The sequence below is a fragment of the Cynoglossus semilaevis genome, chromosome 2 (assembly GCF_000523025.1).
Source record: "Cynoglossus semilaevis isolate Cse_v1.0 chromosome 2, Cse_v1.0, whole genome shotgun sequence".
In the NCBI taxonomy this organism is placed as follows: Eukaryota; Metazoa; Chordata; class Actinopteri; order Pleuronectiformes; family Cynoglossidae; genus Cynoglossus; species Cynoglossus semilaevis.
The window spans coordinates 7,990,993-8,012,358 of record NC_024308.1 but is presented as its reverse complement, the minus strand read 5'-3'; the positions used below and the strand labels follow the sequence as shown (position 1 = coordinate 8,012,358).

Genomic DNA, 21,366 nt, shown 5'->3' with positions numbered 1-21,366 from the left:
TTATCCTCTTTGTCCTTCTTGTCTTTATCATATTTGTCTTTCTTATCCTTATCCTCTTTGTCCTTCTTGTCTTTATCATATTTGTCTTTCTTGTCTTTATCGTCTTTGTCTTTCTCATCCTTTTTGTCCTTCTTATCTTTATCTTTATCATATTTGTCTTTCTTGTCTTTATCGTCTTTGTCGTTGTCATATTTCTCATTCTGTGTGGAATGCTTAATAAGTTTTTCTGAATTATCTTGCTCCTTAGATTTATCTTGTCCATCACTTTTGTCATCATTTCCATAACCACTTTTATTATTTTCTTCGTGCTGTGTTTGCTCTTGGTCTTTAGGCAGGATTTTTTTCCTTAGGTCTCTCAACCAACTAGAAGGTATACCTGTTTTAATTTGGTTGTCATCTTGTTGGTTTGTTTTTTCTGTTTTTGCTTGTTTTGTTTGAGTTTCTGAGCTCCCTGTTTAAAACAAATTTTATAGATGATGCACTGCTTTTAACACCTGATACAACAGCTCACAAAAAATGTTTCATTTAACATGAAGTAAAAAGCCATGGTATAAAACTTACCAACACACAGCAACAAGCAGCACAAAGTGACAGCAATCACAGTTATTTGAAACTGTTGGCCAACAGAACACATGGACAGTGTAAGTTTGTTTCTCATAATCACAATTTGCTTATCTTTTGTTAACATAGCAAATATATATTTATATCCACAGAAAACAAACAAATACCTCTTTCATCTTGGACGCAGGTTCTGTGTCAGCCTTAACCTATGCACATTTATGCAACTGTAAGAAAATTATACCATACTTGAGTGTTCAACGTATTTGCCAATATGTTTTGTAAAAATGTTATTCTTTTATTATTCTTTTATATCACACAATAATTTTTGCATATTTACAATCTATAAAATTGTATTTTTTTAAAGCAAAGACTCAGATGGAGAAGGAGAAGTTACATATTAACAGCTTAAAACTTTAAAGACATTTAAAGATATTTAAACTCACTGATGAAAGTGAATAAGTAGTGAGCAAAATTTAAAGACTGACATGTACAAAGACTAATACATAAAAAGTGTGAGACTTACTGTACAGAGACTTCGTAATGTATTCTGTGTCAGTAGAAAAATGGTTTATCCTGTAAAGCTCTCTCAATCCGACGTGCTTTACCTCATAAGTCCCACTGAGGACCTGTGCTTAAATACTTCACTGTGATGTGAAAGTAGTATTTAGGCAGACTGAGATGAGGTGGCGCTCCAGCACACACCCAAGATATAACAATTATTCACTAATTACAACTAATTAGGCTAAATGGCCTTCCTGTTTAATACAGATTGAACCTGTTCTAAAAGTGTCACGTTTCAAAGAAATAATTGCAGTGCACGTCTTGTTACGCAACAGTTTTAAGAGCATTGCTCTGTCATTTTTCACTTTGATTCCATCAACATGTTCTTTGCCGTGAGCAGTAGATGAACCTAACTGTCGTCTTTGTGCTCAGCAGTATATCCACACAGTCAATATGCTGATAAAAATAAAATATATATAATTTTAATCTTTAAGGGGTTGGTGATGGAAAACCACCATATCAAAGTATCTTTTTTACTTTATAGTTACTTATAACAGGTGGAGAGTTTGTAGTCCAGTTAACAAATTAATAAGCAAGATTGTTTATCAGGCATGTGATTTATTTTTGTGAGTTTGCACATTTTTGGTTCAAACTGCATTCATAGGTCTGGGAAGTGAAGCTTGTTTTTGTCAACATTTCTTATATAATGTAGCTTTTAAACATGTTCTTTACCAGACACCACAATAGGACAGATCAAAAAGCAAATCAAACTGTCTGACGTATAAAGATGATGTGTAATTAACATTAATTAGAAACTAAACTTAATCCCTAAAATAAGGTGACGTAGGAAACATAAAATGACAAAAGCCCTAAATGGACTGGTACATTGTGCCATGGCCAGAATACCACACCGCAGCTAGCACATAGCTAGCTTGCACAAGATGGAGACTAAAGGAGCATACTAAGTTTATTTTTTTTATTATTCAGTGGGAATATACAGTGCTGGAAACATGTTGGTTAATAATTTTCTTATACAAATATATTAATTATTGAGTAGTGAATTCAATTAAGAAAATAGATTTTAAAAGTTGACGTGTCTTTACATATAGTAGCAATGTCTGTGGGTGTGCAAAGGGGGTCCCCAGCCAGTAGCTGATGCTGTTTGGGGCGGGGGGCAGTGGGGGAGGGTCTTGGCATGGAAAGGTTTGGGAACTCCTGCTATAGTAAACTGGTCTGCACAGTATTATCTTGGCCAGTCGCATTGTCTATGCCCAGTGTGCAATCAGAGTACATAAGCCTAACTGTATTGTTCTATTTTGAAATGTGTTATTCAGTAGCGTTGTTACTTCATACTCATACATTTACAGCCAGAGACATAGAAGTTTTGAGTTTGTAGAAATAAGGCTAGAACTGACATGCAATCTTGTAGCAATTAAAGGAAATTTATTTTTGTTATGGTTTGACAGAGCTGTGAGGATTTACATATAAAGTATAACACTATATCACTGTAATGATTTGTTGTTTTTTTACCAGTGGTGAGCTGTGCTGGTGAGCTTTACACCTCCGTGTTTGCTTAAAAAGGGAAATAGAACTTCACCCTAACATTGTTCCCTAAAATCATTAATAAAATGCGACAGAGAATATTTAACAGAAAGATTTATAAGTTACATTGGCAGTCTTTGAAGGGTTCATCATTGCTTAGCTAAATTAGCTAACTTTAGCATATTTAGTTTAGTAACAAATATTTAGGTTTATGTTGTAAAACAGTCAAGAGACATAAAATTAAAGGATTCATGGTGAAAACCTTTTTGTAATATTCCATTATGACAAAATGGCTGCTTTTTAGAATTGTTCTACCAGGGGGTTGAAATAACTCCTTGATTTTTTTTTTTTTTTAAGATTGAGAAATGAGCTGAAATCAAGTAAACGCTGCTGTTATATTTGAATCACATTGATTTCTGTTTCCGTGACTGGAGAGTTGAGTGTGAGTTCAGTTCAAAACAATAAAAATAATTAAAACAAAAAACAAACAACTGTGTTCGCTACAGTAGCCTTTGAGTAAGTCAGATCAAAGGCAAGCGCATTAGTCAGAAGTTGATTTAGGTGCAGAAAATTCAGACGCCATCAAAGTTGCAGTGCAGCTGGAAGCATCTCAGACAGCTCCATCGCTCTGAAAAACAAACATTTCTAAGTGATTGTAGAATGTAGTCCATCCAGGTCATTTGCAAAATGCATTGTTTCTGGGTTTGTGACCTGTGCATAATTATCCACTAATAAAGTTGGTGATTAATTAAAATTAGGGTAATTAATAGAAGTTATGTGTCTATGATCAGAGTTCCTGTCTGAAGCAAATTTGACTTTGTCATTGTTGTTTTTGTCTGTCCTTTTGATGGTATATGACAAATATGTTTTTCTGACAAGTGGAAAGCAGTGTGTAACAAGTGTTAAATAATAAATTAACTCTACGTCTAATGTTCACTACGTCTTTAAATATATGTAATAGTGAATGGTTGATAGACTGAATTTAGGTTGAATGTGGATTAAAACCTCATTTCTATTTATTAACTATTCTATATATTTCTTATAATTGTGTTATCATATTTTTTTAATCTTCATTCATGGGATAAAATAATGTGTACATCTTTTACAAAACCTATTACTTTTAGGATACTCCATAAACAAAAAGGCAGAAATGTAACAGAATGACTGCTAAGTTGCACAAGCATTTCCTTCTTTATTTATAGTAAATCTTACTTGACTAATTGAATCAGAGATTGGCCACACTGCCTGCTTTGAGCTCTACATTTTCATTCGTCAACATCAGTACGCTGTCTGTTTCACATAGAAAAAACCCCCAAATATCTTATTGCATACTCATGAAGTATTTTGATTAAAGGCCACTTCTACATTTCCGTAGTATATTTTTAATATTTTTCTGACTTTTTGTAAGTTGAAGATTGTTGTGTATTTTCTTTTACAGATTGAAACACAGACACATAGAGATCCTGATGCAGATGAGAGGTTGTGTACAGTACAACCTGGTCTTGTGTTGTCACTAAGGCAGATCGGAGTGAGAGACAATAGTAGCTTTGTGCTGCCTTGACATGTGATCTAGATTGTGACTAGTAGTGTACTGACTTTACCATAGTCATTATACTACTAGTTACACGTCCTTCTCAGAGAGATCTGTTAATACTGACCCCACCACAGCAGCTACAGTCTCCACACAGAGCTCCCAGCAGTCCATTCACCACCTGCACTGCGCACAGTGCCATCTGAATCAAACCCATGACCAGTAGCAGGGAGAACAGAACGAGATGCCAGGAAACCACACCATCTGGCCCAGAACATTTGGACCAACTATTTTTGTCAGACAGGTAGTCGCTGGGGAGGGACAGAAAAAATGAAGACAACGTGTTTTCATGAAATGAAATGCACTGATTGATTTATGACTGATGAGTTACAACCACACTTGCTTTACCTCTACTGTACAAGCTACAGTGAAATACATTGTTTTTATGATGATATGCACTAATAATAACGTGCTAGCAATTGCCACAGATGTGATCACACTTTGAAAAACAACTTCATGATAAACCTGCTAGTCTCATTTGAATTAATCCCATCCTACTGTAAATATGTGGGAACAACTTGTAAAACTTTTCATCTAGTATTTAATATTAATTTTCTACACAGATATTTGTGTGTCTCACCCATTTGAGAAGGGAGTACCCCACGTCTCATCGGCTAATATACACTTGGGGCCATGGTTAATGGACACAGCAGAGATGACGACGGAGTAACCAGACCCCATAACACCCACAGCAGCAAAGAGTATGGAACTGAGCATCTGCAGAGTGAATAAACAAGTGAGTGTATGGCCATGTTTCATATTTAAACTTAATATTATGACAGGTTCTGAACAATGACAACCACAATATTCTGTTACTCAAAAGGTTGTTGACACTGAATAGCGGACGACAAACCACTGACAAGGTGTGTTTGCAGTGTGAACTTCATGTCCCGAAGTATTGATTATCACGTTTGTTACACCAGTTATCAGCCCTGTCTTGTGTGAGAAAGTCAAGTGGAACTCCCATCAGTGGAATTTGTAGGTGCAGACAGCCAATCCTATTATCTTCTATTCACTGGATGACACATTTCTAGAGGTGGTTTTTTCTACCCACTGATGTCCTAGGATTTTTTTTAACCTCTGTATATGTAATTTTTAAATTCAAAATCTTTAAACAATTTGTCAATTCCTTTTCTAAGGTATTGCAGATATGTTTAAAAACCTACATCAATCTTTTTTAAAAATCTTTCTCTTCTTTTATTTTGTTTCTTTTATCTCTTCTAGCTTGTTACACTAATCGTCTTTATGTCCAATCTAGATGTTTTTTCCTCCTCCATAAACGGCATCCATTGGTCCATTCATCTATTTATCTGTCTCAATATCTTGATATTTTCTTCATAACTTTATCCTTAAACTGGTCAATCGTCGAGAGAACCTCTGTGTTTAAAATCACAAATTGCTACAATACCAACAGGCTGGTTAATCACTGTTAGTGGTAGTATTTGACAAGTGACCCACCATTTGTCGGATCTGTTGGCTCTGTTGTCCAGCGGTAAGAGGTGTACAAATGTAATATAAGAGCAGAACTGCAATTGTATTTACTATAATACAGTGTGAAATATTTTTTCTCGCATTGCAGTAAATATATGTTTCGCTGACTAAAATGTGATTTGACATGAATGAAAGGCCTAGGAGAAAAAACTGTTTTTGCTTCGTACTGTAGGTCCATTATGACAGAAATTAGAAATTGGCCTTTGACGAGCCAACTTCTTCTATTGTCATATTATTTTAAGATTATAGATGAGTCTTTCAGTCCTACTTTAGAATACAGTTTCAACTACCTGCATATCTGATGCTAATCCCTGTCTAAATATTTGACAGTTGTAAATTACGTTTTTGTCATGATTATTGTCATCATATTGTTATGGTGAGAAATTGTGCGATGGAACATCTGCTCACTGCAAATCTCCGCCCACAGCTTTCATTGCCACAGCAACCACAGCAGTCATTGTTCTTCAGACCCAGGAAGACCAGAGCTGGGAAGATCATCTGTTAACACATAACCACACCCATAACGTGCAGGAAGCAGGTTCAAAGCATTATCACTTTATTGGGACAAAACTGTTGATTAAGTACTAAATACATTTTGATAATCATTACAGAAGATAGATATATATATAAAAAACTGCTGTAGATGAAAGGAAGACATTGATATGGTTTGAGGTATTAATCTCTCATTCTTTGACCATGACTCAAAAACCCCATTCTTGATACGGTTGAAGATTTGCAACCTGACTTAACACCAATATCCTTGTAAAGTGCAAGAATCAGCTTCTTCTCTCGTAAGTTTATTCAAATCATATTTTGTTCGTAAAATGCTAAAAGAGCCTAAAACAGAACAAATCTGCACTTTAAAAGTTGATATAAAATAGCTGTGATTGAAGTTTCCACTGACAAAGAGGAAAATAATTCTAACTTTAAGGAAGTAAGATTGAAGACACTCACCAACACTCCAGATCCCAGAATGCCTCCAAAGTACCAAACCTCTTCTGTGATGTTAGCGCTGTCCACAGAGTTCCCACCAGGGAAGAAAAGAAGAATGTTGCAAAGAACACAAATGATTGAAAGGGGCAGCAGAGTGATCCCCAAACATTTTGCAAAACCGCCTGAACACATTTTTGTCACTGATACAAAACACCTCTGACCAGAAACAATATTAGGTTTTTAATAATATCCTGAGAACTCCAGGTGTCCCAAATGTCTAGCCTTGAGTTTTATGTGAAATATTTTAACCAACTAATGCATATATGAGCTGAACCTAAAATTTGATTAGTCTTAATCTGTCACAAATTGCTCCTCTTCTTTTATAAAAATAACTCTTGTGCATCCAAAGCGAATGATCTTGTTTCCTCCTCCTGCTTGAGTTTTTATAGACCCCCCTCCATCTCGATCATCTCTCTGCTTCTCTTTTACAGTAACCAGCCGTCATATGTCAAACACACACTATCAGACATACATTACACACTCACACCAGTGAAAACACAGTGGTTAATGTTTTACTAAGTTTTCTGTTCATGGACACAAGAGGAAGTGGCAGAGTTGGTCGATGCAGCTGGGCCCTCTCAGCTTATCTACACCGAAACACTGGCGCGAGAGACTTCTTCATTATTAGCAAGAAAAAACATAGTTTACTTTGGAAGTGTCAGAAAGATAAGAAAAGTTAGGAGGTTATCCAAATTCATTCCATAGTCTTTAGCTATTGCAACTTGTTCTACACAAACAATGACAAAATGTCTTGAATTCGCAGATTATAATCTCATTGTTTGATAAAATGTTTATTTTTATAAGGAGTCCATAAAGAAAATAGTGTTAAGTGTTCCCAGTGTTCAACGTTTCACAAGATGGAAGCTTTTAATAATCGTCAACCTAATTGAATATTACAATTGGTGAATGTTTGTTTTTTGTCTGACGACATGCATGATTATGAAGATAGATGTAAATTCATGTTCAAGTTGCTAAGAAAAAACATCATCACCCATTTACTTACTAGGGACTTATGTCAGTCAATAGTGGAAAGAAAATGGACCATAACTTGAGTTTCTCCTCTCGTCGGTCTCCTGTGGTGTGTTTACACGGCAGTGTAGCGTCAAGTCAACCGCTAGCCACAGACATAGGATTGGGTGAGTTTACGTGTATGTTGCTATGTGTGTGTGTGTGTGTGTGTGTGTGTATACATAAAGGGAAGCCTAATATTTTTCATTTAATGTCGTTTAATGCACTATATTGATTATCACTAGTAAATTTACATCTCAGGAATACGTAAGTTGTCAGAGGTCACCTAATTTATTTTTACTGTAAAAGTATCGTCTTTTTTTAAATTATCAATACACGTTAGGGATTTATTAAGGACGTTAAAACTTTTTCAAACGGCTTTTCTAATTTGGAGTATCCTCATCAATGTCATCAACTTCTGTGCGTCGCCCTCACTCAGAAGGAAAGTCCAATCGATACCTGGAAAAAATGATCGCTGGTTGAACCTTAGTTATGGCTTTAAAGTCCATCTTTAAGTAGGTTACTTGAGACTTATGGCCCGTCAGTAGTAGAAAGAAAATGGACACTAACTTGTGTTTTTCCTCTCGTCGCTCTTCTGTAGTAAGTTTAAACGGGTGTGTAGCGTCAAGTCAATCGCTAGCCTCTGATATAGGAGTGGGTGAGTTTATTGAATGTGTATGAACAGAGAATATGAAAAGACGTAAAATGAAAACAAAGTATTCATACAGTTCAGAATACAGTTCTGTAGGGTATGATAACATGAATTTCTATAAGGGATAAGTTATTCACGATAAACACAATGTCGATGTGACGTAATTTATTTACATATACGTTACATACCGAAGGACATACCAAGTATTGACATAGTTTGTCTCTGTCTGAGACATCCACACGCCATAGAGAAAATGTAAAATAATGTTGAAAAGTATAAATTCAAAATCTGAAAATATAATAATCACATTGAACTCGTAAGCAAATCATAACATGTTAAGAAAACAGAATATGCCAAATATTCAAAGTTTAATATGGTTGTGATAGTTGACATGGATTCTTAACAATTTTGTAATCAGTGAACACTGGGCAAAGATGGGTGACAATTTTGTTTATAGCTGTTATCTGTTGTTTACATTCAGATATTTTGAAGCGTGGTGGTAATGCAGCAGATGCAGCTGTGGCCATCGCAGCTGCACTGGCAGTCACCGAGCCGTTCAGCACTGGTCCAGGTGGAGATGCCTTCTGCTTGTTCTACAACGCTAACAATGGAGAAATTACGGGAATTAATGGCAGGTAAAAGACTTTTCCTGCTTTTATTTTGTCATGTCATGACATTGGATGATCCTCTCTCTGTTTTCCAAGTGGACATTCTCCTCAAGCTCTGACTCTGGACTTACTGAAAAGCCGTGGTTATTGTGAAGAAACCCCCCCTTCTTCTTTCGATGTGCTGAATGTCACAGTACCCGGGGCACCTGCATGTTGGTGGGACACCGTACAACAATTTGGTAGTGACAAGGTATGACATTTTTTCCCTTTAACTGCTAGCACTGTTCCTTGTGCATTAGAACCTTTTACATCTATATTTGGTAGAATTTCGAACTAATTTCCCCTTAGAAATCGATTAATCGGCCTCAGTATGTGTTGATGACATACATACTCTTTATTTGTTTTAGCTTTATTCTATATTTACCTGTGAGGGGATTAGCAATTTTGTGATTAATAATGATGCAAAGCCAAAAAAATGCAAATATTAATATGATACCCAAACCTCTCTGTGAATGTTTTAGAGATCGCTATTTGTCTTATATTATATTATGACTCATATTTCCTTTGAAATATGAAGCATCTGTGAGGTAACACGTGTTTCCCTTGTCATTTCCTTTTTTCCAAGCTGTCCTTTCAGGAGGTGCTAAGCGGGGCAGTGGAACTCGCAGAGGTGGGGTTTCCTGTTGCTGAGGTAACAGCTGTGGAATGGGCGAAGGGTGTGGCTGCCCTGAGAGAGGACGGGAAGGAACTTGGAGGTGACTTACTGGTTCACAACCAGGCACCAAAATGTGGACAAGTGTTTAGAAACCAAGCCCTGGCTCGGACTCTGAAGGTAAATCTTACAAGTTTTAAGTGACATTTTGGAAAAGTGAAGGTTAAACATGTGTCCTTACTGGGATAATGTTTAAACAAAACTGGGACAACAGAGCGTTAATAGGGTAAATTGAAAAGTTAATATAGTTGAAATGGAAAATAACCAGTCAGATGAATGAGGAATTGATGATGCAAGGCACATGAGTAGGCGTTAAAATAGTGTAATTGATGCTAATTTATTTGAATGTGTGGAAAGATTGATACTAACAAAACCATTCATGAAACATTGGCTGACCTCACCCTCTGTAAATCTTTCTCCTGACAGTATGTTACACCGGTATAATTTGCTAAAACATAGTCATTCATGAACAATGATAATGTTTGTTTCTTTTTAATTTGAAAGTCACACCCTCTGGAACATCACATACTGCTCCCTAATAACCTTGACATTGGACACAGCAGTAAACAATTTAGCGGCAGAAAGTACAGTTAATTGAACATTTAATTAAATTGTTAATTAACATTTTATTAACATTAATTAACAAAACATTTTATTCTGAACTGATGTATTTACAGGAACTGGGTGAAGGAGGAAAGCCTGCTTTTTATGAGGGTCGAGTAGCCCAGGCCATCGTCGATGTCACGAGCCAACATGGAGGTGTCATGACCTTGAATGATCTCTGTAGTCATGAAAGTGAGATCATCCGTCCCATTAGCACAGACTACAAAGTGAGTTTGTACACATGCTTGATGTATTTCCATTTCAGTGAATTTATCAGAGGAAGGAATGATTCTAATGTGTGCTCAGGGTGTGTCTCTGTGGGAGCCCCCACCTAACAGTCAGGGACTGGCCACCCTGCTGATGCTTGACATCCTGGAGAACTTCCCTCTCAAAGGTGGGGTCAACCAGTCATAGGAAATTCACAACAAGTGTCCTCCCAAAAACATTAAATACAATCCGCACCTGTGGCAGCTCCCATTTCACTGTGATTGTCATGTGACATGTAAAAATTCTTCATTCTTGATAACAAATGGAGTTGATAGTATTGTAACTCAAAAGAAGCAGTGCTGCATTTCAAATTAGCTTCGTCCAGTCCCTGACTGATGATTGAAATTAATAGACCTCTAAATTGGAGCTGTTCAATCATAAATTTGTTGGACAAGATTTTCAAACCAACTCAGCTAAGCCAAAGTATTTCTATGGTCTTTAAAGAGAAGGTTACTACAAAATATGAATCAAAACCTATGAAAGAAATTGAAAAACTTTTAAAGTTTCTGTAAGTAATTTATTTAAGTATTGTTTCTTTCCCAAACTGCAACTAAAGTAATTTTTGGATACGTGACATGTTCCTATCCATCCATTTCCATCCTTTTTGTACGTATATAGTAATGAGCCACAACAGCTCTGACTATGTTCACACTCTGGTGGAGGCTGTACGTCTGGCATTAACAGATGCTATGTGTCACCTGGCCGATCCTGACCATATGACCCTCCCTGTGGAGACTTTGCTGGACAAAGGTTACAGTCGCCAGCGAGGGCAGCACATCCAGATGGAAAGGTCAGCTTTCTGTGCGTGTGTTGTGTTGGTACCAATGTGTACCAGTTGTCCTCTGTTTACTTTGCAAAAGACGGTATAATTTTACTGCATGTAATGTTTGTCCTTGCCTGTCCCATCCCTGATCCATTGTTTGTGTATGGGCTGCATACAACTTAAAAGTAACTTGGTCCAAATCAGTGATCAGAATCAGAACTCCTTACAGTACAACAGAATTTGAAAGTGCAGTCCTTATAGTGCGTAATAATTAAACACAATAAAATACAAAGTAGCCTACTTCAGCTTGTGATACCCATCCTCATGGTTGTGTGTGAATTTGTAGTTAAATTGTACTTATGGATAAGTGCTTTGGACAATCACTGATTATAATTAATTAACATAATTGTGTTTTGTTCAATGTGCAGTCGTGCTAATCACAGTTGTTACTTAGTCTTTAGTCTTTAAATTATGAAGGGTGTGTTGTCACTCTGACGCATTTACTGCTTTTCGCGAAATTAATGATTAACAAAACTAGATGGCTGAACGCCTAGTGAACGTAATGAAAACACGTGTCTCTCTTTGGCTCTGCTAGGATATAATATTCACTGATTTAAAAAATGTGAAGGTTTTCATTTGGTTCTTATCTGGTTTTCAGAAGGGCAGACTTTAACAAAAATCAAATAATGATTTTTAAATAAGTCAAAATCTCTTGACTTATTTAGAAATCATTATTAAAACATTTTGAATTATTTCATTTAATTGTTATGGTTCTTTTTTTAATTTGCAAGACTTTTTTTAAAATTTTTATTCTGGTGAATTGTTTCATGTTACTTCATACTTATTTTACAGTTTCTTCAAAGTGTCCAAACTCCCAGCACCTTCAGATGGAGATTATGGTTTCAAATTAAAAAGAAGAGAGATATATTAAAGTTGAGATTCATTTTTTGTGAAGTTTAGCACAAAAGTTCATTGCGCCACAGTAATTACTAAGTTATATACTCGTGCAAGTGCTCCATTATGCTCGTGCAAGTGCTCCACAACAGATTCAGACCTTAGTCTGAATCTGTTGTGTTATTTATTTTTTAAGCCTACAGAGTAATGTAAAAACCTGAGTGATAAGCTTTTTATATGCTTTCTCATGCGTGTCCAGTAAAGCTAATTCTGACTCAGATCATTTTGAGATTGATTTCCATAATATTTTCTTCCTTAGAAAGTTAAACATTTCTGAATTGGCTTGACTTTGAAGATGACCAACTTTGGGTGAACCAGCGTGTGCCATCTGAGAAATGCTATGAAAATATAATTTAGTATGCTGCTTTAATTTAACTGTGAGTTTTTGTGTGCAGGAAAATTGAGGGATTGAAGCCTGGCATGCTGGCTGGAAGTGACACAGTCTATTTGTGCGTGATTGACAGCCAGGGAAATGCCTGTTCATTCGTCAACAGCCTCTATATGAGCTTCGGGACTGGTCTGGTGCCCAAGGACTGTGGCTTCTCACTGCAGGTATGAATGTTCCAATGGCAATGTGAAAACCATTGAACTGCTTTTTTTCATTCCATGTAATCTAGTCAAGTGGTTTAGATCGGTTTTAGTTAGTTACTATGTTAAGATGAAGGAGAAGTTAAATAAAGATTAATAAACTAAAACATAACAAGCATGCACCCTGATCTGTTTTTACTTGTTATATCTGAATATAAGCAGTTCTTTTTCTAGTTCCTGTGCACAACCTTTTATGGTCACATCAACTTCTTTTTCATTAGATTTATTTGTATTAAATCAAATGTTCTCTTGCTGTTCTACTTTATATTTGGATGTAGGCTTAGGCCCAGAATTGTGACGTTTTCCATTTTTTTAACAAAAAGTTTAGAAACTTGTCTAGTATTTGGAATTGTAGGGTAGAAACTTGTCTAGTATTTGGAATTGTTGAAAATGTCCACTTTGTTGAAAAAGTTCAATTTTTAGCCGTTATAAAAATATTCCCAAACGCCAAATGATGCTGCCACTGTCAGTTGTGGTGTTATTACGGTGTTCTACGGTGAAAACAACATTTGGAGTTACAGCCAAATAGCTTCAGCTCAGACTTATCAAACTCTCAAGTTGTTTGTTTGTCATCATAGACCAGACTGGTTTCTTTTTCATATTTCTTTTAAATATGATTCATTTGAATGACACAGCTAAATAAGGTTTCCCAAGTGTGGTTTGTAAATAGTCTAACCAAAGTATAAAACGGCATGTCACACATATATTGTATATTATTATTATCATAAACCATAATCATCCTTTACATGAGGTGAGCAGTGAATGTGCGAGTGCAACAGAACAGGTGAGCGTGTTTCAGGACAAAGAGGAAATAAACATTTATTATATGAAGAGATGATCTTATCACTGATTACTCAGCTGCTTTGTATAATGGCATTGTAAAAGAGAACAGGAGTGGTGCATGTGTGCCCATAAAGTATCTGTTTGATTTTTAACTCCTCATAGAATCGAGGAGCAAACTTCTCTTTGCACCCTAATCATGTCAACTGTGTTGGTGGGAGAAAACGGTCCTACCACACCATAATGGCTGCACTCCTCACTACTCCGCCAGCCCAAGCTCTGAAGCCCCAACTTCTCGCTGCTCTGGGAGTCATGGGAGGTTTTATGCAAACACAAGGGCACGTACAGGTACTCAGCAAATTTAAAAAAAAAGTAGAAAAGCCTCACATGTATTCTGATATCTTTTATTTGCATAGTTTCATTAAATACAGAGTTTGAATTTAGGTGGTGCTGAACATGGTGGAGTTTGGGATGAATCCACAGCAAGCTCTGGATGCACCAAGAGTCTTTGTGGCGTACAACCAAAAAAGTATATTCACTCTTCATATACAAACACACACACTCACATACACACAATGTGGACCTATTTGTGGTGCTATTAACATACGGTTAAATTATGTTAATGATTTGATTTTTCATATTTATTTAGTCAAAATACTCCTGCTCCTTTCACTTCCTCGTGCTGTGCCTTGTTAAATAAGTCCAACTTTGGATATAATAAGTACTCTGTATGTGATACTGTACAGTATGTCATACGCAGTACAAGTATACAGCATGAACCAAATATATATTTTGTTCAACGTTACTGACTTTCTCAATTTGAGGATAAGTACATTGTATTACATTTTCTGTGTTAATGTAAATAAATAAATTTGACCATATCATAGATCTTTGGTTTTAGAACGTTAGGCATAGGTGATGACTTTTTATAATGTTTTTAAAGGACTATAAATAAGTAACATAATAGAGATATTTATGTTTTAACTTTCCATTTAATATATAATCATTAATTAAAGCAGTTACCTAACTACATGTAACCTATTTTGTTGACGCATTAGGCAAATAAAGTCAGGAAACACAGAATTACCTTTATGACATTTAACCAAAGGCTTGGCAAAAATGATTAAGGGTTAAATATAAATTCGACAGATGGGGAGAAAAGCTTTAAATATGTAATATGTCTGAATAAGGTCTGAATATGTTAAAAACACATAAGGAAACACACTCATCTCGACCAAAATATTTTAAAAGTTCATTCATGTATCTTCTGCTGCTGTAATCTTGCTAATGGTCGTGGAGTAGCTGGAGGCCCCCCCCCCCCCCCACTAGACGCCCAGCAAAGCATAGGTCCACCCCTGAGCAAAAAATAACATAAAAGTTAACCAAAAATGTAGTGAAATGGCTCAACATCTGCCAGTAAGCAAAACAATAATACTTTTCTTTATGAGTTATAAGGAACTTATCTCTGATTTCTGCGTTTAGCTGGTGAGTGGTGTGTTAATCTGGAAGAGGGCATCGGCCAGGAGGTCGCTGAGGACCTTAGGAGGCGCGGCCACAAAGTTGAGTGGCCAGTCACAGGTGTGTTGGATTTTGTTTTGCTTTTTGATTGTCATGTGTCGTGAGAGAGGACGCAATTGTGGTTACTTATGTTGTTAAATGGCTTAAAGATCAAAGATGCGTGAGGGCGATGCGTGAGTAAGCCTCGTTTGGTACCAGAACCACTAACCTCATTCAAAGACGGGAAGTACAACAAAATAGTTCTCAGAACGCTATTAAATGTTCCATTCCTCATTCTTTCTTACAGGTTTTAAAGTAATTTCATTAATTATCGTTTTGAGCCTCCTAGTCTATGTATAATTATTGTTATTATAATTATTCAATTAATTTGTGAAAAAAGATGGATATGAATGATGAGCAAATCCACCCTGACAAATGGTGAATAAAAATGGCAAATGATCATAGTCATCTCAATGGGTATTAAATATTGGTTTAACAAAATGTTACAAAGGTTTGAGATGGTGGCCTAGAACACAAACCGTGTCTTGTTTTATGTTGTTTTATACTTGTTTTATCAAGAATCAGTGGGTTTTATTTGCAGTTTCGTGTGACTTTGCCTTGTGTTTCTAAGTGCTACGTCTTGTCTTCTGATTGTTGTTGTTAAAATCTCTTATGAGATTTTAGTCTTTATAGGAACTCTGGTTTAAGTTACACTTCAATGTTTGGAGAAATGTGGTTCAACTTGTGATCCCTTATCTATGTTAGTAATTTAATGAAAATAGGATGCAACAATTACATTAAATGTGTAGTACTTCATTTATTTTAGACAGTTTTTCCACTTTTCTCTTATTTTTACTTTATAACAAGGCAAGAAGCTGGTTGCCCAGAAGGACTAGGAGAGAAAATTAGACCAGTAGGTGGCAGCAGTGCAGCTGAAAGAAAACTAAAAAAAAAAAGGTGTGGGGAGGGACAAGATCAGCTGATTTTTGGGTTCATTAACATAGTCTGTTAATAACAATTTTATTATTTGTAGGACACAACAGGGCTAAGTTTGGACGTGGGCAAATCATCACAGTGGGAGACTGGTGGAATGGGTCTGACAATCAGACTGATGGTGCAACCAAGGTGCTTTGGGCAGGTTCAGATCCCAGGGCTGATGGATGTGCTCTGGGATACTAGAGGTTTACTTCATTCTCCAAAAGAAAGAAAACTAAAACATGTACCGTTTTAGTTTATAGTTTAGTTTAGTTTAGTTTTAATTTAATTCTGTTAGTTTAATTAATTTTTAGAGGGCATTTGCTCATTTTAGTTAATTTTGTTTCTCTAAATGTTTAATATTTGTTTAGTTTTTATTAGTTTTAGTGTTAGTTTTAGTTATTCCAAACTAAAGGTTATTTGTCTGGTGTAGGATTAAAAAAAGATTAGAGTAAGTTTTGTTTGATATAGCTCAACAGTGGTTATCATTTCATAAAATGTATTAAGTTACTATTGGTCATGGATTAGTCCAAAACAAGACACATAAGTCCACAAAAGCAGCCTTGAGTGCAAAACAAGTTTTCTGAGAACAGGTACTGTTCAACTCAAAATAGCCAATAGGCTGCAGACGCAGACAAACTAATAATATAGTAGCCATAATTAATATGAACACATTCATAAGTCACATTGGTCTCAGGAACTTCAATCTGACAAAACATTCAGAAACTCAACAACCTTAATACACTTGCTGGATTGATTTTTTTTTTTATGTATTTATTTTTTTAAACAATGAATACTTGATTCAGCTTTGCTTGATTCCATAGTGTAGCGGTTAGCACGTTTGCCTCAGCAAATACAAATTGTACATTTTACAAGGTGCATCTAAACATACCAAAGCAGTGCAGTTGACACACAATTTGACACATTTCTTTCGTACTTACTTTATGTTGGTATAGATTAAGCCTTTGTGTCATAAAAATAATAAAACCTTTGCTCACATTATTTTGTATTTTTATGTCTAATACTCAAAACTGCTTCTTGCACATTTATGACCTTTTCTCACAATATACTTTTTTTTATACAATATAGCTTTCACATTAATTTATCATTTTATATATATATATATATATATATTATAATCAAACTCAGTGTAATAGGTTTTATGAAATGGTTTTATTTGTTGTGGAACCTTTTTCAACATTACATTATAATAACAATTCATTGTTTTGTTTATTTTAAAATGGACCAGAGAAGCTGATATGTTTGCTTTAACTTTGTAACTCATCAAATGAAAACGTTTCTCCTTAGTGCGTTTGCATAAAACACATGGCACATCATTTTAATTGGGTCCTCTTGAAAAAGCCATTATGTTGTCAGGCCCATGGATTGTTCTGTAGGGAATGCCACTGAGCAGGACGTGTCAGTCACTCTCACGACAGAAAGCCACAAATAAATTTGCTTTCTGATCACTAACCAATTATAAGTACTTCATCATGACCTAGCTTTCAGTAGTTTTTCTTTCATAGACCTATATTTTGGTGTCCAACCAATCAGGAAACATTACAGTTTTAAGTAGAAAGGTGCACAATTGTTAAAACTACACATTCACCAGTGCTTTATTTTAGGCAGGATTAGTTTTTGTGCTGATTGACCCACAACATCTGGTGCCTGGTGTTTACTGATTTCAAAGAAATTGTACTTTTCCACATGAACTCTGTCCTTCAAAGTCAAACACTTTGGTACTGGCTTTTAGAGGTCATGTACACATCAAACTGTAATCTATCCAGATAGGTTGCATTCCAGTTTAGTAGAAAAGTTGCTCATAAAAAATATTATTTTTTAAATAGCATGCAGATGAAGTTCTTTGTAGCGTTCTGATTCAACACACCCATAAACACCCTGCCACGTAGCATTGTGTATTGTCCTGACGTCAACCAAACCCAAGACCATCTGGATGCTCTCTGTGCTAAAACATTACCAAGACATCTTTCCATAATAAATGAACCCTGAACATGTGTTACAAAAAAAAACCCATGTTGCATTGGATTTAACGGATTAGATCGTTGGGTTGCAAAATACATTTTCTCCACAAATTCTCGAACTACAGTACAGTTAGCATTTAGCATAATTTAACACCATGACATACTGAGATTTATTGGCCTTCATTGTTCAACATCCTGATTATTGATAGGTCGTATCTAAGTATTTATTCTCGGAGAAATCAGCACTGAAAAATAAAAAAATAAAAAAAGCGAACTTTGATGGTAAATATTTGTGTTGTGATGCCAAGCGTCCTTCATGGACACAAGACGTATCAAAGAAGGTATGTTTAAAGATGACGTTATGAAAGCGTCACACTGAAACTTTGCTAACCCCCCCACATAACTGTATTTAACCACTGGATATAAGGTCAAAAGTTACATTTTTGTCTTTTTAAACAGGGGCTTTAACAAGGACTCAGCGGTGAGAAGATGAATCATAATGGTATGTTTACTGTTGAGTTTTGCAAAATATCTGTGCAGTTATGACAAAGTCCTTGACTACATGGCAGTCATGTAATAATGTAAGTCAACATGTGTTTAAGACTGATGGGGCTTTTTTTTCTGCTGCTTGAAATGTATTTTTTATGGCTTGAATCAGTAAATAGTGAAAACAATTCCCAGTTGTTTGATTATTGTGCACCAGGCCAAAACGTGACTTATATCATCTTTATATTGGTGTTTTTTATGGAGTCGAAGAGAATTTATGAGAGTAGGTGGCACAAGATAGGTTTATTTTTGTTTTTACAATATGTTTTGACTCCTAACAGGTACTAGTTGTTCTTAACATAGTATTTATTTATTTGTTGTTCTTTTGTGCATAGTTTGATTTGATGGTTTTTGTGTTTTAAGTACAGTAAAATTATTACTTTGTAATACGCTATGCTAAACGCTTTAGTGACAATGCCAACATAAATGCTTTGACATTTGCAAGAAAATTAATGATTTCCTTCATCCATTCATATTTCTCCATGTCACAAAACAGTGATTGACAAACACATAATTTGTCAAATTGGATACAAACGACAGGTGCTGGAGCAAGTGTTGTTCTGTTGGCGCACATTGGCCTTTTATTTTTCAATTAAAACACCGGTGTGCTTTCAACCTCTAATCACTTTAATGACAGCATTTGAATCGTATCATCCTTAGTGACGCGTCAACCCTGTCGTTTGATAATATGCCAGCGGCTTTTTGTTTTAAAACACTTTTCATAGCGTCTATGTTTTGCTGCTAAGTTTTTGACGCATCTGCGGGATTAACGTGATGAGGGTTGGATAAAAGACAATTCGACAAGTGTTGAAGATCTACACAGACGCACACGCACACAAATATGTATACTGATACTCTATATACTGAAGTGAAGTAAAACATCATTAACCATATAACTAGTTAATGCAGAATCAAATGTTTGTTATAGGTTGGTGTGATTTTAACCTTGTTGACGCTCACAGCAGATGAATTCTGCACGGCCTTTTACTAGAGCGGGAGCAGATGCAGGCTGGACGATTAGCTAGCTAGCAATCTGCACAAGGTGGCAGGGTTGCTCCGCACAGGCAGTTTTAGTAACGTTAGATACACGTTAAATACAATAAAACTGACGTTAAATACAATAATAATACATGGCAATATTTTTTTCGTTTTTTATTAATACTTTGTCTCCTTTATTTAGTTTCCCCCACAACCCAAACAAGAATAACGTTTGTACAAAATGAATGAATCTGCGTCTGTAGTCTCTAATCCTGGTGGAGAGACCAGTTGCTGTCAAGCTGTCAGTCAAAAGGATTATTCAAATAAGCTAAATGCCATGTGCAGGTTCTTGAGGAACATGTTTGTTTGGACAATTAAAAATGTAGAAGTAAAAAAACAAACAAAAGCCATATAAAGATAAAGAAGTTAAAATATAACCAAATACGTCGGATTTCAAAAGCCATATAAAGATAAAGAAGTTATATAAAAGTAAAGAAGAGAAGTGCAAGTGCCTCTTTTTACAAAATGTGTGTTGTGGTATATATGAATATTAAATCCAATTGATGGTTGTCCAATCACATTAAGTTAAGCAATCCATTGAAAGGAAACAGATTGATAAAATAAAATGTAACATTGTCATTTTTTGAATTTTATTTTATTCCAGCATTTTATTAATACTAGATTATTTTTAGCTGAAATTTTAGCATTTTGCCTAAATGTACAACGTTAGTACTAGATGTCAACTAATATATTTACTTTCTGACTAATGTCCTTATCAATCAGAAAGTAAAAAATTAGTTGACCTCCAATACTAATCTTTTCCCAAATATCTTCTTGTCCTTTTGAATTGTACAGGGTTTTTGCTAAATACACAGTGTGAATGTGTACACTGAAGGAAATGGGGATTATGAAGGAATGTGCTGATTATATGTTGGAACAAGTAAACCTGTTGTTATGAATCAGGAAAATAATTCTAGAGAATGCTCCATGAGGCCCTGCTGCTGAAGGCTGTGACACACACACACACGGACACACACACGGACACCCTCATTTGTTTGACCCTAATAAGAGAAACAATGTAGTCCTTCTTTATGGAAGGGCTCCAGTCGCCATGAATATTAGTTTTTGGACTGTAGCGGGGATCAAAAATAAACACACACTCTCCCACACACCCACACACACTCCTCATTTGTTTCTGTTTCCTGCCTCCACAGCTGCTCTGACCCTTCCCTTCCTCCCCTCTGTCGGTTTTCCCGGGTCTCCTCAGCCCAATCCACTTCTTTTCTCTCCCGTCCTCCCTGCAGTCACACTTCTGAGTGTGTGTTTGTGAGCGTTTTTGAGTGAACGATGTGTTGTTCAGTAGGTTTTGCCCGGTCCCTGGGCCTGGCCCTGCTGCCTCTGGCCCTCTGCTGCATCATTGCCAACCTTCTGCTGCTGTTTCCTATGGGGGAAATCACGTGCATCCAGCAGGATCGACTGGCCAGTTATATCTGGTACTTTGGTGGACTTGGCGGTGGAGGACTTCTGGTGAGTCAAAAACCTTAAATTTCGATCAAATGATGATGATTCACATCAACCTATTGCATTTACAATCCATTTACAAGCCTTTAAACCTTCTCAAACCGACCCCTTTTCTGTGAAACACTGTATTCAACCACTTGTATATTTTGGAAAATGTACACTTGAATATTGGCATTGTTATTATTATTTCAGTCGCTTTTCAAGTGCTGTGCTTGTGAAAAGCTTTTTTGTCCCAGTTTGTCTGGAACATCTG

General features: G+C 36.0%; 4 protein-coding genes across 7 annotated transcripts in view; 2 read left to right on the top strand and 2 right to left on the bottom strand.

The window, feature by feature from the left end:
- Nucleotides 1-737, bottom strand: part of LOC103396614 (protein starmaker) — a 6,229-nt gene extending 5,492 nt beyond the window's left edge. Inside the window, exon 1 of the mRNA XM_025053510.1 lies at nucleotides 729-737. Within this exon, the coding sequence (XP_024909278.1) occupies nucleotides 729-737 (9 nt within the window). The remainder of the gene's footprint in view (nucleotides 1-728) is intronic.
- Nucleotides 177-7,676, bottom strand: tm4sf4 (transmembrane 4 L six family member 4). 2 transcript variants are annotated; one of them, XM_008334522.3, is made up of 5 exons: nucleotides 6,641-7,676; nucleotides 6,095-6,184; nucleotides 4,776-4,912; nucleotides 4,263-4,446; nucleotides 177-3,232 (listed from the first exon to the last, which is right to left on the bottom strand). In XM_008334522.3, exons 1-5 carry the CDS (start codon nucleotides 6,809-6,811, stop codon nucleotides 3,215-3,217), a joined length of 600 nt encoding a protein of 199 aa, XP_008332744.1. In that variant the 5' UTR covers nucleotides 6,812-7,676; the 3' UTR covers nucleotides 177-3,214. The 2 variants fall into 2 exon arrangements, with proteins under 2 accessions (XP_008332744.1, XP_008332738.1); XM_008334516.3 differs by lacking the exon at nucleotides 177-3,232 and having other exon boundaries at nucleotides 3,239-4,446.
- LOC112486229 (glutathione hydrolase-like YwrD proenzyme) lies at nucleotides 4,793-21,085 on the top strand. Of its 3 annotated transcripts, none has more exons than XR_003052505.1 (15): nucleotides 4,793-4,931; nucleotides 6,114-6,224; nucleotides 7,686-7,815; nucleotides 8,821-8,974; nucleotides 9,044-9,197; nucleotides 9,573-9,779; nucleotides 10,337-10,489; nucleotides 10,569-10,656; nucleotides 11,148-11,319; nucleotides 12,642-12,798; nucleotides 13,780-13,962; nucleotides 14,059-14,143; nucleotides 15,097-15,192; nucleotides 15,979-16,068; nucleotides 16,145-16,244. XR_003052505.1 is itself a non-coding variant. In XM_025064756.1 (15 exons), exons 3-14 carry the CDS (start codon nucleotides 7,692-7,694, stop codon nucleotides 18,551-18,553), a joined length of 1,599 nt encoding a protein of 532 aa, XP_024920524.1. In that variant the 5' UTR covers nucleotides 4,793-4,931; nucleotides 6,114-6,224; nucleotides 7,686-7,691; the 3' UTR covers nucleotides 18,554-18,570; nucleotides 20,956-21,085. The 3 variants fall into 3 exon arrangements, 2 of the variants coding, with proteins under 2 accessions (XP_024920524.1, XP_008332757.1); XM_025064756.1 differs by lacking the exons at nucleotides 15,979-16,068; nucleotides 16,145-16,244 and adding exons at nucleotides 18,528-18,570; nucleotides 20,956-21,085; XM_008334535.3 differs by lacking the exon at nucleotides 15,979-16,068 and having other exon boundaries at nucleotides 16,145-16,306.
- tm4sf18 (transmembrane 4 L six family member 18) overlaps nucleotides 20,153-21,366 on the top strand; it is a 6,469-nt gene continuing 5,255 nt past the window's right edge. Inside the window, exon 1 of the mRNA XM_025064768.1 lies at nucleotides 20,153-21,119. Within this exon, the coding sequence (XP_024920536.1) occupies nucleotides 20,940-21,119 (180 nt within the window). The 5' untranslated portion in view covers nucleotides 20,153-20,939. The remainder of the gene's footprint in view (nucleotides 21,120-21,366) is intronic.

What these genes read in the sequence shown, in the direction of transcription:
- tm4sf4 (XM_008334516.3), bottom strand. Translation starts at nt 6,811, where the DNA reads ATGTGTTCAGGCGGTTTTGCAAAATGTTTGGGGATCACTCTGCTGCCC. An exon ending in TTCTGGGATCTGGAGTGTTG is followed by an intron (nt 6,185 to 6,640) that starts GTGAGTGTCTTC and finishes ATGTGTTAACAG; the next exon opens with ATGATCTTCCCAGCTCTGGT. An exon ending in GGTACTCCCTTCTCAAATGG is followed by an intron (nt 4,447 to 4,775) that starts GTGAGACACACA and finishes GTCCCTCCCCAG; the next exon opens with CGACTACCTGTCTGACAAAA.
- LOC112486229 (XM_008334535.3), top strand. Translation starts at nt 7,692, where the DNA reads ATGTCAGTCAATAGTGGAAAGAAAATGGACCATAACTTGAGTTTCTCC. An exon ending in ATTACGGGAATTAATGGCAG is followed by an intron (nt 8,975 to 9,043) that starts GTAAAAGACTTT and finishes CTGTTTTCCAAG; the next exon opens with TGGACATTCTCCTCAAGCTC. An exon ending in AGTTGAGTGGCCAGTCACAG is followed by an intron (nt 15,193 to 16,144) that starts GTGTGTTGGATT and finishes TATTATTTGTAG; the next exon opens with GACACAACAGGGCTAAGTTT.